This window comes from Buteo buteo, chromosome 28, assembly GCF_964188355.1.
Source record: "Buteo buteo chromosome 28, bButBut1.hap1.1, whole genome shotgun sequence".
NCBI classification, from domain to species: domain Eukaryota; kingdom Metazoa; phylum Chordata; class Aves; order Accipitriformes; family Accipitridae; genus Buteo; species Buteo buteo.
In genome coordinates, this window is record NC_134198.1 from 938,538 (window position 1) to 953,956 (window position 15,419).

Here is a 15,419-nt window from a genome sequence, read left to right on the forward strand (position 1 = left end):
ATAATCTAATCTTGATTACTTCTTAGTGAACCAGGCTCTATATATTTTTTCCTGGGCAATGAGAAATCCTTCTAATTGTTCATCTGTGACACTTTTTAGGTGAAAAGCCCTTGAGTCTTCCTTTTCCCCGGGTCTGTTAAGACTTGAGACGGGGTGACAGGGATTTTTCGGAAATCCTCCAAATCTGACACCTTTCTTGTGTTTCTTATCTATATTAGAGTGATGGCGTGGTGGGTACTCATACTGGAGAAAGTTAAAATTAGATTCCCTTAAAATAATTTTATATTCTCTGAATGGGTACCCACTACTCTGTCAGCACCCACTACTTTGGCTAAGATTTCTCCAAGCATGGGAAAGTCTTTTCTTCATGTGGATATTCTAAATAGATGGAAAGAGAGAGGAAAATGATCGAAGGGTTTCAAGTTGATGACTGATTCATTGTTTTTAAACACTTTTTTTTTTCCTGCCTGGATATTGCTCTGCTGTTTTCTAACTTGTTTTTTAGTTGTCTTATATTCCCTCAGCTGTGGCAGTATTCCTGGAGCCAAATGTGAGTGCACTACCTCAAAATGCCAGCAGTGGAAGCTGGTAAGCAAGTGGGGAAAAATCACCAGAGGGATCTCTGAAGCTTGGGACAAAGGCAGAAAACACATCAGTACTGCACTAACAGAGCAGCAGGTACCCTCATAGAGAAGATAAAATTACAGGTAAGGAAATAATTTACATTTCTTTTTTGATCTCATCCAAATGGCTTGTTACTCTCCATTCAAAATCCCAGAAAAAATAACACATCATAAATATATGAAGAAGAAAAAGATATCAAATGTGCTGAATTTAGACTACCTGGTCTTTTAGTGGGCATAATTTGAAGTTCAACCTTGCCCAATTTCTGCAAAAATATTTTAAAAGATGTAAATCCATTGTACCTATTAGGCAATTTAAAACCTTGACCTAGTTTTAAAACAGGGCTGGGGTTTTTGTTTTGTTTTTTCATTTTTAGAATATTAAGCACAGGAAACTGCTTGTTTTCCCTTCCAGTCAAGAACAACAGTACTGTTTTCTTTAGGTAAGTGAGGTCAGATAAAGCCAAAGGCAGAAGGACTCTGTTTCCATCCCACCTTCTCCATTTACTTTCTCTCAGTTGGAAGGGTAGCATGACTCTTTATTATGCTTCAGTTTCCTCATCTGTAAAAAGGAAGGAGGTTGTTTTTATCTCCCACTTGAGATGGCTAGATGGAATAAGTGGTGTAAAAGAGAAGAAAATTACAGTTATTTAATTAATTGTCTTGCAGTCTTTTATGCCGCCATGCTGCAGTCCCACTGTGGAGTTGTGATCACCAAAAAAACCTCAAGAGGATATATCCTTGTCTGAATTGCTACAGTTGTTATCTGTTACAGAAAGTAAAATAAGGTTTATGTTTAAGTCTTATTTTAATACAAACCTGTTGTCTGTAAATGAAAAAATTTGTGAAGTTAAAACAATTCTACCATAAACTTAATTTCTCTGCTGAGTTACAGAAACATTGAGAAAGTTTAGGTATGTGCATTGTAGTGGCATTGCCTTTTGGAAGAGAATAATAATGAAGTACGTTCAAAAGACTAGTGACTTAGATTTAGCCTTGGCATAACTCGTATGTCTTCATCAGATATAGACTATGATAATTGTCCCAGTGAGTTGTATCAATTAAGTTTATTTTGTAAACTATTACGCTCAAGGAAATATGATTACAGAGCCATATTAATTTGTTTCATAGTATTTAAATGTGTAGAGATTTTATTAAAGCAATGTTATTGAAATTATGAGTTTAATCTTGTAATGTATGTTTCTAATGATCTGCAGAATGACACTTAAAAAGCATAAAAAAAAAGTAAAATAATCTTTTTGTAAGCATTATTTAAAGAAATTTAGGTGATCTTTTGAGGTACTGTGCAACCCTTTTCAGAAGCAATCATTATCAGCAGGTCCAAAACCTACCTCAAATATATCTAAAAAAGGAACTAGCTGTCTGAATTGAACGTTGTCTTTTGAAATGTCATCTGTTATTTTATGGTGTTTCCTGTAACCTACTAACCATAGAAATGACTGTAAGTAGAGTTCTCCTCAGAATGCTCACATTTTCCAAACTTTAAACTTTCAAGTTTTTTTGGTTTGGGTTGGGTTTTTTGTTTTGGTTTGGTTTTTGTTGTTTTTTTTTTTTTTACTTTAAACATGTATGGGAAGAACACACTGAAATCTTTCATTTAGAAGGAATTGTATTCTGACTTCATGGCTCTTTTCTGTACCACAGGTCTATCCATGGACTTTTTTTCAAAGAACTTTTCAATTACTTTTTTATCATAGTTAAAGATTGCTGATATACTTGCAAAAATGAGTGTTATCTGTCAGTTTCTATTGCTTTTTAGTGACAAACCAGTGAGTTTGAATTTGAGTATGTTTAAACCTTTTCCTTTGGGGTTACTGTTATTGCTTGGGGGTGTTTTTGAGACCATGCTCTTTTGCTAAGAGAAGTTGCTCTGATTCTGAAATATGTTTTTGCCTGTCATTTTGTACTTTTCCTTGTAAGTTTAAGAAAATTCCATCTATCCCAGTTTTGTTTTCTGTAACTAATTCCATAACAGTGTAGTACTTGACATGTGTTTGTTTCTTAGGCAAACGTGTAAAACTCCTCAAGTCCGAATGGAGAAGTAGAGAAAGGAGGTTTCTGCTGTGCCTGATGACAATTTTTGATTTTTCCACACACACAAAATATTCTGGCTCCACGTTGGAGCACTAGTTGTGATGAATTCTAGTCTTGGTCGGACTCTAAGGAAGGGCCAGAACGTTCGTTGAGGAATAAAGAGTCAAACCACTCCAGAAAATGTGTTCCAGCCCTGGTTTATTACTCACAGAGCAGCAGGTGTGTACAAATACAGGTTTACACAGTATTAACAGGAATTGTTGTACCTTACTCCTCATTGTGGTTGCTTAGTTTGCTGCAGATGCCCAGGAATCGTGGCTTATTTGGGCAGAGCTTCAGAAGGGTGGTTGGACAGACTCTGCATTGCACTCCTAAGCAGCCTCAGTGTGTCAGTCAGATGCTTCTGGGAGCCTTAAAGCATCTTTCTTCACTCATTCTCCTTCCAGAGGTAGACCCAGTTGATGAACTTAATTTACTCACTATCATGGGAAAGCAACAGATGCTCTGGAGAAGAGAACAGCACTTAGAAAGGAAGGACGTCTTGGTACATTCAGTTAGGTGTCGCTTTGTAGTTGAAAGCTCAGGATCCCATGCTGAATTACTTAAAATTCAGAAAAATTGGGAAAGGGCTATTTCCACTATATTCCTAAGATATGCTAGATGTTGTCTGTTTATCTTAAAACCATGTTTCAGATTAAGAACTCTGCCATTTTCAGGAACATATGCCATGCTCTGAAGTAAATTCCTTTTACCTAGTTTTCTAGTCCTAACTTTAAGATTATTTGGAGCAAGTGGAAAGTTCAATTTATATGTGAAAGGTTTCCAGAGTCTTTTAGTTTTAATTACCATTTTTAACACTGATTGTCTAGGTCTTCACTTTAACACCAAAAATCTCCTGCTGAAATCATTAAGAGCAGTGGGAAAACAAGAAATACGGAATTATACTTCAAATGGCATTGTGCGAAATGAGTTTTCAGCATGTTTGTTTCTTTCTAATGGAAGGTCCTAAGCACAAGAATTATCACAAATGCAATTCTGATTAGTCACGGTGCAATAAAAGTATGAAAGGATTAAAAGCTTTAGAGTCTGGTGGTTATCAAAGACATGGAACTTTTGAGCCATTTGAGTGTACTGGGAAATGTTCTGTTTAATTAATAAAATGAGCTAGAGATGTTTGCCTAAGGACAGACCTGAGGATCTAGAATTCTAAATTGCTCCATTACAGGCTTGGGAGCATGTTTAGACTAACACTTTTCATGCTGCAGTGCCTAAAATAAAGTTAAGGGAAAAATTTAAAGCTGTTGAGTCTGATATTAAAAGTTGTGTAGGGCCAAAGTTTTATGAGCAGGAATGAAACATTTGAAGACTTGCAAAAATGTCTATCAATATGTAACCTTCTCTGAAGATAAATGAATCCCTATAGTTATCATTAAATATCTGTTTTCCAAACTGCTCACATATCACTCAAATTTTGCCTTTCATCATTAGCCCAAATCAAATACTGGTCTGTGATACTGCAACAAGGGCCTGTTTCCTAACTCACAGTTCTCTGCTGCAGTTACTTTATGAAGCATACCCTTGAAATATGGTTGAACCACCTTAACATTTCTCAGACTTTTGAAATGGTTCCATGCCCCCAGAAACTTGGTTATCTAGCATAAATACACAAAACCACACCTGTCTACTGTTAAGCGCATATGCATATAGGAGCCCTATTGCAAAAGGTCCTGTTACAGCTCTTTTTGTCCAGCTCTTTGTCCTTGTTCCTCACTTTTTTAGAAAATAAGTTACAGGATTCTCAAACTGTGAGGAAATTGTGAGCCTGAGCCTGTCCTTTGTTAATGTCTGCAAAGTACTTTTGAGTATCACTGGTACAAGGTAGTAGCATTAGGTCAGAAGCACCTTCCAAGCTTACAAGTTGAACTGTTTCAGTGAATAAACATGTACAAGTGGCAATGCAAACTGTGATTTGCTTTCGTAAGACATGTATGGATGATAGTGCACAGCAAGCACATTGTATGGATTTTGAAGTTCCAGGAAATAGCATGCTTCCATCTGTTCAAAAGATTCATTTCCATCCTTGACCTCATTCGCAGAGGGCATAAGTGGAAAAAAATGCAGTGGCAGATGTTTGTTTCTAGTTGTATGGGCCCTTCTGTTTCTGCATTGTAATATTTGTATTAGGTTTTCACTACCAAAACAAAGGTTTTTATGTCATGGAAAAATATGACTGATATAGTCCATTCCTTATTAGGAAAGGCTTGCTAAAGAATCACTTTGTTGACCTTTTTTTTTTTTTTTTTTGGTGTGGTCTGTTTACATACAGTATAAGAAAGAATATAAAAATAAGGACACAAAATGGATGGAAATGTACTGCATACAAATAAGGACTGTCTTGGTACAAGATCTCTGTCTTGTCTCAATGTCTTGGAGGACAATTCATAGCTAGCCATTTCTTCAAGCCATTTCATAGGCCTTTTCCTTCATGCATTTATTTAATGGATTCTTGTGACATCCCCTATATTTACCTTATCACATGTTGGTCATTAAATGTAGTGGTGAGACCCTTTTTATTTTTGCTAGAAATCCCCACACCATTTTTGTTTCCCACAGGCCTTTAATATTTTACAGGAGAATGCTAGGGGTGCCAGGATGGCTTTTCTTTGTCTCACTTAGGGTAAGCTATTAACTGCTTTTAAGGAAATATTTCCTTTTTCTTCCCTGTCTTACCTATCTCAGGGGGAAAAAAAGGACAGCTTGATGATTCTTGAGTACGCTCAGACGACACTCAGGCTATGACCACACACATTATCCTATACAGTTGATGGAACAGTTCTAATTAAACAGAAACCCCCCAGTATTATGTTCTTTCTGTTTCTTGTGTTTATTTATATTCTTTGGCAAAAACCTGGAACAGAGGGTCCATCATACTGCTGAATCATCCGTGGAGGGAAGAAACACTGGCTTGAAAATTTGCCCCTTTCTGCATTTGCATTGATACATAGTCCTGACAACACTGGAATAGGCTTCCCTCCAACACTCCTCCCCCAGTAAATTCTGTTGTTTACTGTGCACAATGGAAAAGAGATAGAATTGGAGCTGCAAGGGCACCTGTAGAAAGGCAGGTTGCTAACTTTCAAGTGCTTGACTTTGCAAACTCAAGAGTCTGTTTTTAATATGGATTTTGTGCATGGTTTGTCATAAACATAGAAAAAAATTGAAAGAGCTGCCAGTAAAAAAAACAGTAGTGTACAAAGTTGTGTTATGAAATGTTCCAGCACACAGTTATTTCAATATACGATGTACTGAATTATCTATATATTATCTATTATCTAATATTATCTATTTTCTTCTAACATTATTAAATAATAATTAATTATATGCCTCATTTGCATGTATAAACTATTTTGTAGTTAGCAAATATTTAGTGACACATTTGTTTCTCAGAAGAAACAGAAGATTTGTACTATACCTAATTGTGATCCTGTAACTTTGATGCTTAGGTGCATGAAAGTAAGGAAAAGTGCTTTACTCTTCAGGGAATATTCACTCAGCCATTCTTTACATCCTGTAGTCTTGATTTTCCTCCCTTCCTCTTCTAAGGCAGAAGGAAGGCTTGAGTAAAAGTATCAGGCTGGATTTTTATTGGGAATCTATTCTTATGGAGTAGACGGTATTATCAGCTGTATTCATCAGCTGGGGGATTCACAAGTGAGGACATTTTTCACCCATTGTCAGCAGCACTGGAATGGAAGCTGTCCGGAAAAACTCTTGAGCTTGTAGCTGTTCTAATGCTCTGCCTCTGAGGTCTTTTCATCTCTGGTCCATTGTGGGTTACCCTGGCAAAAATGTTCTACCCAAAGACCGAATCTGGTTTGAACATTAGTGAGCAGAAGAAATGTAGAAAGCCTCAGTTGCATTTAATTATATATTGTTGTTTTAAAATAAAACAAGTGAGTTCATATACAATTACAGCCAATTTACAGCAGCCACTCACTAATTTAAATTAAAAAGTCTGCAACTGCAGAGTAATTATATTTTAATTGCACATTTAGTACAAGAAAGTGAAGAGAGTCTAATGCATTGTATTTGTGATATAACAACCATGTGAAAAAATATATTAGCATAAAGGGAGTAATTATGTTCCAAGAATGAACAAATTAATTCAGATCAACACCTAGGATGCTAAAGGTTTTATGTCCTTTTTTTCATTTGTATTGTTAAACACCAGCAAAGTTAATTTTCCATACATATTAATTATTAATTGAAAAATTGATTAGACTTTGGTGTGCACCCATTCAGTGTGTTACTGTTCTCTTAGGGTTTTAAAGATCAGACACATACTGCTATCAGTCCCCCTTTTCCTATAAAGACCTTTGGCACAATACCTGGCTTCCCAGCCACTAAAACCAAATAGCTTTTACTATATCCAGAATTAAGCATTTCTGGGAATACCATCACTAGATATTAGCTAAAATTTCATTGCTTCTTTATGAAACTGCCTTTAGCATCTGAGACGTCTATTCTCTCCCTAATGTGAATGGATATATAACTTCCATTAATGTTAATGTCTGGTCTGTGCTTGCACATAACAAGTATTACCTTCTTACACAGAAGCAAATGTGAACCGCTATGTGTGTTACTCAGAGTAGCATTGTGTGGCCTGGAAGTTAACAGAAAAAAAGAAAAGGGAAAAAAAAAAAGAGGGCAGGTGGAATAATAAAAATTCTGGCAAGGGAAAGCAGTTAAAAACTCCAATCTAGGAATATGCAGCTTGACGTCCTGTGCAGTCTGTATAAACAAAATGACCTTTGTATATGATTAGCAACCTATTATAGAGCAGAGATTTGAATGGCTATATGATTTTTTTCTTCTTTATGTCACCTATTTATTCTATGTAACAGTGTATGTTGCTTTTATAGGGATATTTTCACCACACAGTTGTAGAGCTCGATGCGGGGGGAGCAGATAGGCCTGCAGATTATTATTTTACTGAGTTGCTTTGTGACTGAAGATAACATATTTGCACTTCCAAACAGCCGCGTAACTGAGCAGTCACATACGTGTGAAACTTCTCTTTTCACTAGTTGCAGTTTATCACTTTAGCCCATGCATTGGCAAAGCTGGATATAATAGAAATAATAAATCACAGAATGGTTGAGGTTGGAAGGGACCTCTGGAAGTCCAACCCCCCCCTGCTCAAGCAGAACCACCCAGTGCCGGTTGCCCGGGACCAGATCTCATTTGAGTATCTCCAAGGATGGAGACTCCACAACGTCCCTGGGCAACCCATGCCAATCGCCCTCACAGTAAAAAAGTGTTTCCTGAGAGGGAACCTCCTGTGTTTCAGTTTGTGCCCATCGCCTCTTGTCCTGTCACTGGGCACCACGTGAAAGGAGCCTGGCTCTGTCCTCTTTGCCCGCCCCTTTCAGGTATTTGCACACATTGATTAGAGCCCCCCGAGCCTCCTCTTCTCCAGGCTGAACGGTCCCAGCTCTCTCAGCCTTTCCTCATACGAACATGCTCCAGTCCCTTATTTGCCTTAGTGGCCCTTTACTGTACTCTCTCCAGTAGCTCTGTGTCTGTCTTGTACTGGGGAGCCCCAAACTGGACACGCTGCTGCAGGTGTGGCCTCCCCAGTACGGAGCAGAGGTGAAGGGTGCCCTCCCTCGACCTGCTGACAACACTTTGCCTAAGGAGCCCAGGGTACCATGAGCCTTCTTCGCGGCAAGGGCGCGTTGCCGGGTCACGGTCAGCTTGGTCTCTCAGAAGTCAGCTGGCACCCTCTCTTTTTATTAGCAAAGGTCTACTCTGTGGGTACGTAGGCAGAAGAGAGAATTCAGCTGAGTTCCAGTGACTGGGCCTGTCCAGTTGTGCCTCTGAGGAAACCGTCCTCTGAGTCTGCTTTGGTTTCGGTCTGCTCTTGTTTGGAAAAGTAAGAAGCTTTGACCCTGCATCTACATGGCCTCTTTGGAAGCCTCACATCCTTGAATCTGGCTTCAGTGTGCTTTGCATCAGTTGATTTATCACAGTTTATCTATCTATCTATATCTCCAGTTAAGCTAATAAAAATGCACCTGCAGATAGGATCAGAAGATGTGTGTTTTACATTACGTAGCTTAGTGGCACCTGGGTCCATGAGTAGAATTCTAGTTTATTACAATAAAGCAAAAAATAAATAACAATAAGATGCTGTGTCAACCTTTTGAGCTTTGGTGCAGGGCATAGAAATATGTTGCCTGACTTTTAAATTAATTCTTCATTATTTTTTCAGGCAATCTTCCACTATAGAAGGGGCCACATGAGGCTGTTTCCAACAGCAATAACAAAACAAAACAAGAGCAGTGTAATAAATAAACCCATGTATCATAAAAGTCACAAAGCACAATTTTATTATTGCCTTCTTAAGTGCAGTTCCTACAAACATCTTGGTTAAGAAGGCAAACCAAAGTGATGAACTCCTTGAAAAGTCCTTTTAATATTCTGCTCTACGTTTGTGCTCTGCAGAGCTGACGAGAGTTGTATGCAGTTTTGCTGAGGGCAAAAGAATGTTTCATCATTAAGGAGCATGACCCTTCTCTCTGTGATCAAAATGAAAAGCATACGCCCCTTGATGTCGTAAAGTGTTATTGTGACCGTTCCAATGGGTTGTTCCTCAAGAGTTGGGATGTTGTCCCCTGACACAATTTGATATTAAAATGTTACATGATCATTAATTGTATCCACTGACACAGCAGAAATATTCCTCAAAGTTATGTTTCTTTGATATGACTTTTTTTTTTTCCTTTTAATGTTTAAAATCCAAGCCAGACACAGGGAAAGTCCAATTACTGTGAAATGCTTTGTCTCCCACTCTTTCTCTGTGGTCCTTCTGTTCCACTCTTGTTTCATGTTAGGCTGGGTGAAACCACTCTAAGTGAACTCCTTGGTAGTTATTTTATACCTTGTGAATAACAGGATATATCTCTCTTCTGTTTATGTATGCATGATTTTTGTCCCATTTCTCCACTAAGTGATTATTGCTTGCTAAGATGCATTAAGCCCTTAACAGGACATTGCCTTTTCCAACCTAAATGATTCTATGCTTCTTTGATTCTATGATTGTGTTTTAAAGTAGCATGCAAAGAACGGAAGAATACATCTCCAGTATCAGTCACTGTTATACTCAATGGCTAACATTTTAAAATCATAGTTGTTACTATAAAGAAGTTCTAACATTGAAAAGGGTGAACAGAATACAGAATTTTTCCTTGAAACCAATGCTTTTGACATTTGTGGGTTGGTAATTTGTGACCTTCGGATTTTTTTATTATATTTTTAAGCATGGTCACATTTCAATTTCTCCTTGTCAAGTCCAATTCCAACAAAGCACGTAAACACACAGTTTAAGTTGGGGAGCAATCCCATCTAATACCATTGGGAATTATTCACTTATTTAAAAGCAATTGAAATAGCTTTGCTGGACAGATATCTTATATTTCAGTCTCAGTTTCCAGTACTTCGCAAGCAGATTCTCTATGTGCAGTTTTGAATTTCTGATTTTCTTTTTCTTTACAGGTAACCCGATAGCTAAAGACAAATCAAGTCAGTCTCAAGGCTGATAACATTAAATACAACACATAGGAATTTAATTCCTCCAGGCAATCCTTGAAGTGAAATTTTATACTGCTGGGGTGTATCCTTCAGAATCAATTGTTTCAATGAGAACCTGGCTTGTAATCAGCAACAGCCTTGAGATCAAAACTACTGGAAAGTTGTTGTGAACTTCTGTGTCACAAAGATTTCAACTGATTGAACTGTGTACACTTTTAAAATTGCCCTTGCTGAGGAATTTGCAGCTGTAATCACAAGATTTGATATTCAAAAGGTGCAGAAAAGAAGCAATCTTTGGATTCTCCATTCCAGACCAGCGGCTTTTCATCTTGATGAAGTCAAACTCCCAAATGTATTGGTTCCTTCCCTCTAAAAAGATCCCTGGTCCACCATTCAGATTGCTGGTGGGACTGCACACTGCTTTAATTAAATTTCTGTTGCAGAAATTGTCCTCTGGCATGGCGCAGTTTTAGACATTTTTATTTGTATTCTAATCTTGGAGCTCTCAAAGGTACATATTTCAACATCTTGAAGTTGCTTTTGTTATAGGAATGGAAATATATATCCATTGTTAATAATTATTGTTGACAAGTAATAGTTATCTGAATACATCAGTCATATTAGAATGTATAGTCAGGTTGACATGTTTCCCTAAGGCTAACCAGCTACTGCAGCTCTTTGGCAGTTAAAAAAGTAGTGGTCAAAACTCAATTACCACTTCCATTATAAGGCATTTTATACCTTTAAGATATACATTTCCATTTAGTTTGAAGGAGATGGGTGTTCCTGATACGTACTTTACTTTCCCAACCTTTAATTCATTGAAATTCATGGTAAGCAATGACAGTATTTCGTCCCTTTTTATAAAGGTAGGCAGGGATGTAAATGAGTTTTGCAATTATGAAATTGGATGGTAATCATTCAGAATTTTTGTCTTTTTATTAAAAAATAAAATCTCTTGCTTGAACCTAAGTACTGTTGGATGCTTATGTAGATGTCTGCTCAGTCTGTTTGCTATCAAGGAAAAAAAAGTCCTAGTGCCCTCCCAGATTTACAGTTTGTGGGTATTTTGCTTGCTTACAGTCATCCAATTCAGATCTGATCCTTGCCAAAATCACATTTACTTTTTCATTTTTTGTTTCAGTAGCAATTTTTGAACTTTGTGATGTGCTGTTACATGAAAAAAATCCTCAATATTTAAAGGCCTTAAGCATCTACGAGCTTTTTTCTAAGTTATTACAGAATGTATAATTTTATACTCCATTTAATGTATATTGTACCATCTGTAATATTGATACAACAGAAATTTGGCAATGCCTTTTAGTGACACTGCATAAGCATGCTGACTGGAGAGGGTGAGGGAGTTCTGACTGTGTGCTTTGGTGCATTGAAATGAAAACCACACACGCTTAATGGTAGTCCAAAATATATAGGACCAAGCTTATTTAAAAGTCCTGTGTGGTTACCAGACCCCAGAAAAAGAGGGAAATGATTTTATCATTACAAGCCATTGACGTGACTAGGTAGTTATATATTAAGTTCCATGATGGATGAACACCCTGGAGTGCTCTGCCTGTCACAGTAGCCCCTGCTGTTCCAAAACCATTTCATTACCTCTGCTGTATTATTGCACAGGAGAGCTTAAATAAAATAAATGACTGTTGGGAATGAAACTGAGAAGTATATTCTATCATTCTGCTGAGAAATAAAAAATGTTGGCAGGGAAAGATATTCTTTTCTGATTAAAATTTAATTAGGATAAACTGTTTGTAGCAGCAACTAGGTATCTCAGTATTTTAGGATGGATTAATATTGTATGGAATTGTGCTAACAGGTGCAGGACAGAAGGTAGCATCTTCAAGAGGTTGTTTGGGACAGTGCAAAGTGTAAATGTACTGGTTTGTAAAATCTGAGTATGGCCTCTCTTTGGTCAAAAATCTACATCATGCTTCTCAATATTTGGTTTCCTTGTTTCTTTGTTCCTAAACCAACACTGAAAATACTGTATTATATACAAGTGTAACACATGCATATCAATAAGTGAAAATAAATGGATTTTCAAATATACTGAATAGATTATCTGCTGTAGATTAATGTTGTGAATATTCATAGCAAGTGAATAAAATTGTAATATAAAATTGAGTTCCCTGTATGGATGTGTGCTTTGGAGATCTGTTCTGTGTACACATGGAACAAAATAATTTTTTTTCAGTGGGTAAGAATCTCAAGGGTTATATTAATTTTGTATTTCTTCAGTAGAGCTGGGAATATCTCCTGCCACTTTGAAAGGTACTTTTCTAAGGGAAACTGATATCTAGCACAACTGTTCTAGCATTGTCATGGGAAATTCTGGTGGGCGTACTGTTGTTTTCAGGCCAGACAGAAAAAATATGGTTTGGGTTTGGGTTTTTTTTTGTTTGGTTGGTTGGCTTTTTTCCCCCACAAAATGGGAGTCCTGAAAAATTCTCCTTTAGACCTTTTTAGGAGCAACAAAGCATGATAGAAATTCCTGAAAAGGTAATGTTTCAGGTTAATTTGTTGAACTGTTTAAAAGAAAAAAAAAGCCAGTTCAACAGTGAAGTCGGCTCGTGCATCTCAAAGCAAGCTGGGAACCGTAGTTAGCTGCCCATAGTGCCGGTTTTAGCACTGCCTTTGAAAATGGAGTATGGGTGACTAGCCCAGCTATGGGCATTCATGTTGTAGGCATGTGAAGATGAATCCTGCTTCAATTACTCCTTTATTCCTTATCTACAACTTCCCAGATTATTTGATATACCCAGCTTTGTCTGATTACAAAGATGATCAGGCATTATGATCAAAGGGAAATCCATGTTAGCCTTGGAATTCAATAATCATCAAGAACTCTGAACTGCAGGAGAATATGTGTTCCTATTCTGTGGTTCTATGTGGCAGTGCATCGACAGGGGAAGAAAACTCACTGCTATGTTCAAACCTTTCAAAATGAAATGTATTGGATCAGTTCAACAAAACTTAAAGGAAATCCTGATAGGAGTCTTAATGAAAAAAATTTCTAAATCAGGTCTAATAAATCTAAAATAGAGCTTTAAAAACATTCAAGAGTACTTCTTGGTTGTATCTTATTGGTCATAAGTAAGTGCTAACCTTTGAAACAGTGCTGCAGATACCTGTTACAACCTTTAAATCCACCTATTTTCCTATATCCTTTAAATCTTCCTATTTATCCTCTTTTAAATCTTGACTCCTCCAGCTCTGCTCAAGAATGTTACTGATGTAGCGTTTCAGTACTTCACCAAGCCAATGCAGCTCTGTTTCATGTAGAACCTACATGCTTTAAAACTGGAGGCAGAGTGCATCAGATACATTTGTTTTGAAACTAAAAATCTACTATAAAGCATGTTATTTTGTTAGGTTTCCTAAAAATGTATGCAGGGTTTTTTTGCTCATTATAATTGTACAGCTGGCTTTTATAGTTTCCAGGTAATGCATGGATGTCTATAACAACAAAATAGAAAGATGTGATTGGCATCCTCTTCTGTTGATTTACTGCCGCCTCCTTCATGCCTTGAATTTTACACATCTGTTGTTAACCAAGATACTGGCAAGGAAAAGGAGCAGTTTTGGTTTGTAGGAGAAGTGTTGCCTTAATCTCTAGTTTCTTTTTGCCAATAGTTAGACAGCTCTCTATCGAACATGTCACACCTGTACAATCTGCTGGCATTAAATGATTTCTCATGGTTTCAGGGGTATTAAATTGAATAATAAGAACTACCTGATCACTTTGTTAGTCTTTATAATGCAGTGTGTACCCTGAGAAACGTTTCTGTTTATTCATTTATGGAATGACAAAAGATTTCCAAATTACTTTTTTGATCTTGTTTCTGTAAGAGGTTATGTAAGTTTCTGATACCACTTTACAGTCAGTCATTGCAAATATTTTAGCAAAAATGTCTTCCATGACTGTTGTTTTGCATCTCCTGTATTCATCTGCACTACTTATGCAGTGATTACAAGAGGTAGTATATGAAAAGGCTGAATTTCCCACAACTTTGTTTTGACAGGTGATGACAAGTGTTGCCAACATCTCTTAATCCAAAACTAACTTAAGACCATCTGGCAGGAGGACCACTGACGGGGACAGCTGGAGACGATTGCGTAAGGAAGGGAATGACTGTTCTACTTCTCCGACTGCTGTTAGTGGGATGCCAGGCTAGGCAAAACCGTTGTAGTGTGGTTTCATCACCACAAGATGTAGGTTCTGGGGATGTGGATCCTGCATGGGAGGGAGCACTGGGGTACAGTGGACATCCCGAGGTTGGGGCTGTGGTGGTGACAGCAGGTCCTCAGGCTTGTTCTCTAGAGTGGTGGAAGGCTCCATCGCTTGTGTCTCTGGGATTTGCTCCAAAGCCAGACCGCAGACATGGCACGGTGCTGCAGTGATTTCAGTGGGGTTTGGGTAAGGTCTTCAGCTGCAGGTGAGTGTGTTCAGCATTTTGCTCAGAAAATTCTGAATGGGCAAGTTCATTAAAGTTCACGTGCCTGTCCCTGTTCAGGTTAATGGTTAAAGGACCTTCCCTCTATTTTCGATCCCTCCTAGCTACTGCAGAGGTAATTGTGTGTGGCAACGGGAAGTGAAATACAGTTATTCCTTGATAACGGATTTTCTTGATTAAATATCACTAATCACATCAATATTGGCCGTGACTGAAAGACTTGAAATATATCTGGTTTTCAGTTCTGAAAACCAGTTTATTGCCCAACTAAGTTCAAGAAATAGTTTGTGTAATAGAAATATTATTGCCCATATGTAACCATAACTGTAAAAGTTCTATATTAGCTCTTTAAATTATGTTTATATTCATAACTGTAAAATTTTGTTTAGATCCTCTGTAACAGCAGGGCCATTCTTTTTTTCCTTATAAGATTGAGGTAACCTAAAGACCCTGTAGTTTGGGATTTATGGCTTTGCTTTCACTGCTTTAACTGCACAGCTGGGAAAACAACATGTAAAAATACTTACGTTACTTGCATTGCTGAGACGTTTTTCCTGAATATGATGAATAGGTAGAGTTGCAAGTTTACCCCATATCAGCCTATTAGTTGAATCTCTTGATCTCTTTTTTCCTTACTGTTGTAACAAACGTGACAAAACCTGAAACTGAATTCTCC

General features: G+C 37.5%; 1 protein-coding gene across 2 annotated transcripts in view; it reads left to right on the top strand.

The window, feature by feature from the left end:
• TAFA2 (TAFA chemokine like family member 2) overlaps positions 1-12,664 on the top strand; it is a 199,571-nt gene extending 186,907 nt beyond the window's left edge. Inside the window, exons 5-6 of one of the 2 annotated variants that reach the window (XR_012654633.1) lie at positions 525-2,897; positions 10,236-12,664. Coding sequence is in view for 1 of the 2 variants with exons in the window: in XM_075059120.1 (XP_074915221.1) it covers positions 10,236-10,247 (12 nt within the window). In the remaining variant the exon portion in view is untranslated. The remainder of the gene's footprint in view (positions 1-524; positions 2,898-10,235) is intronic. The other variant, XM_075059120.1, reaches the window with a different exon arrangement.
• Positions 12,665-15,419: the final 2,755 nt, after the last annotated feature.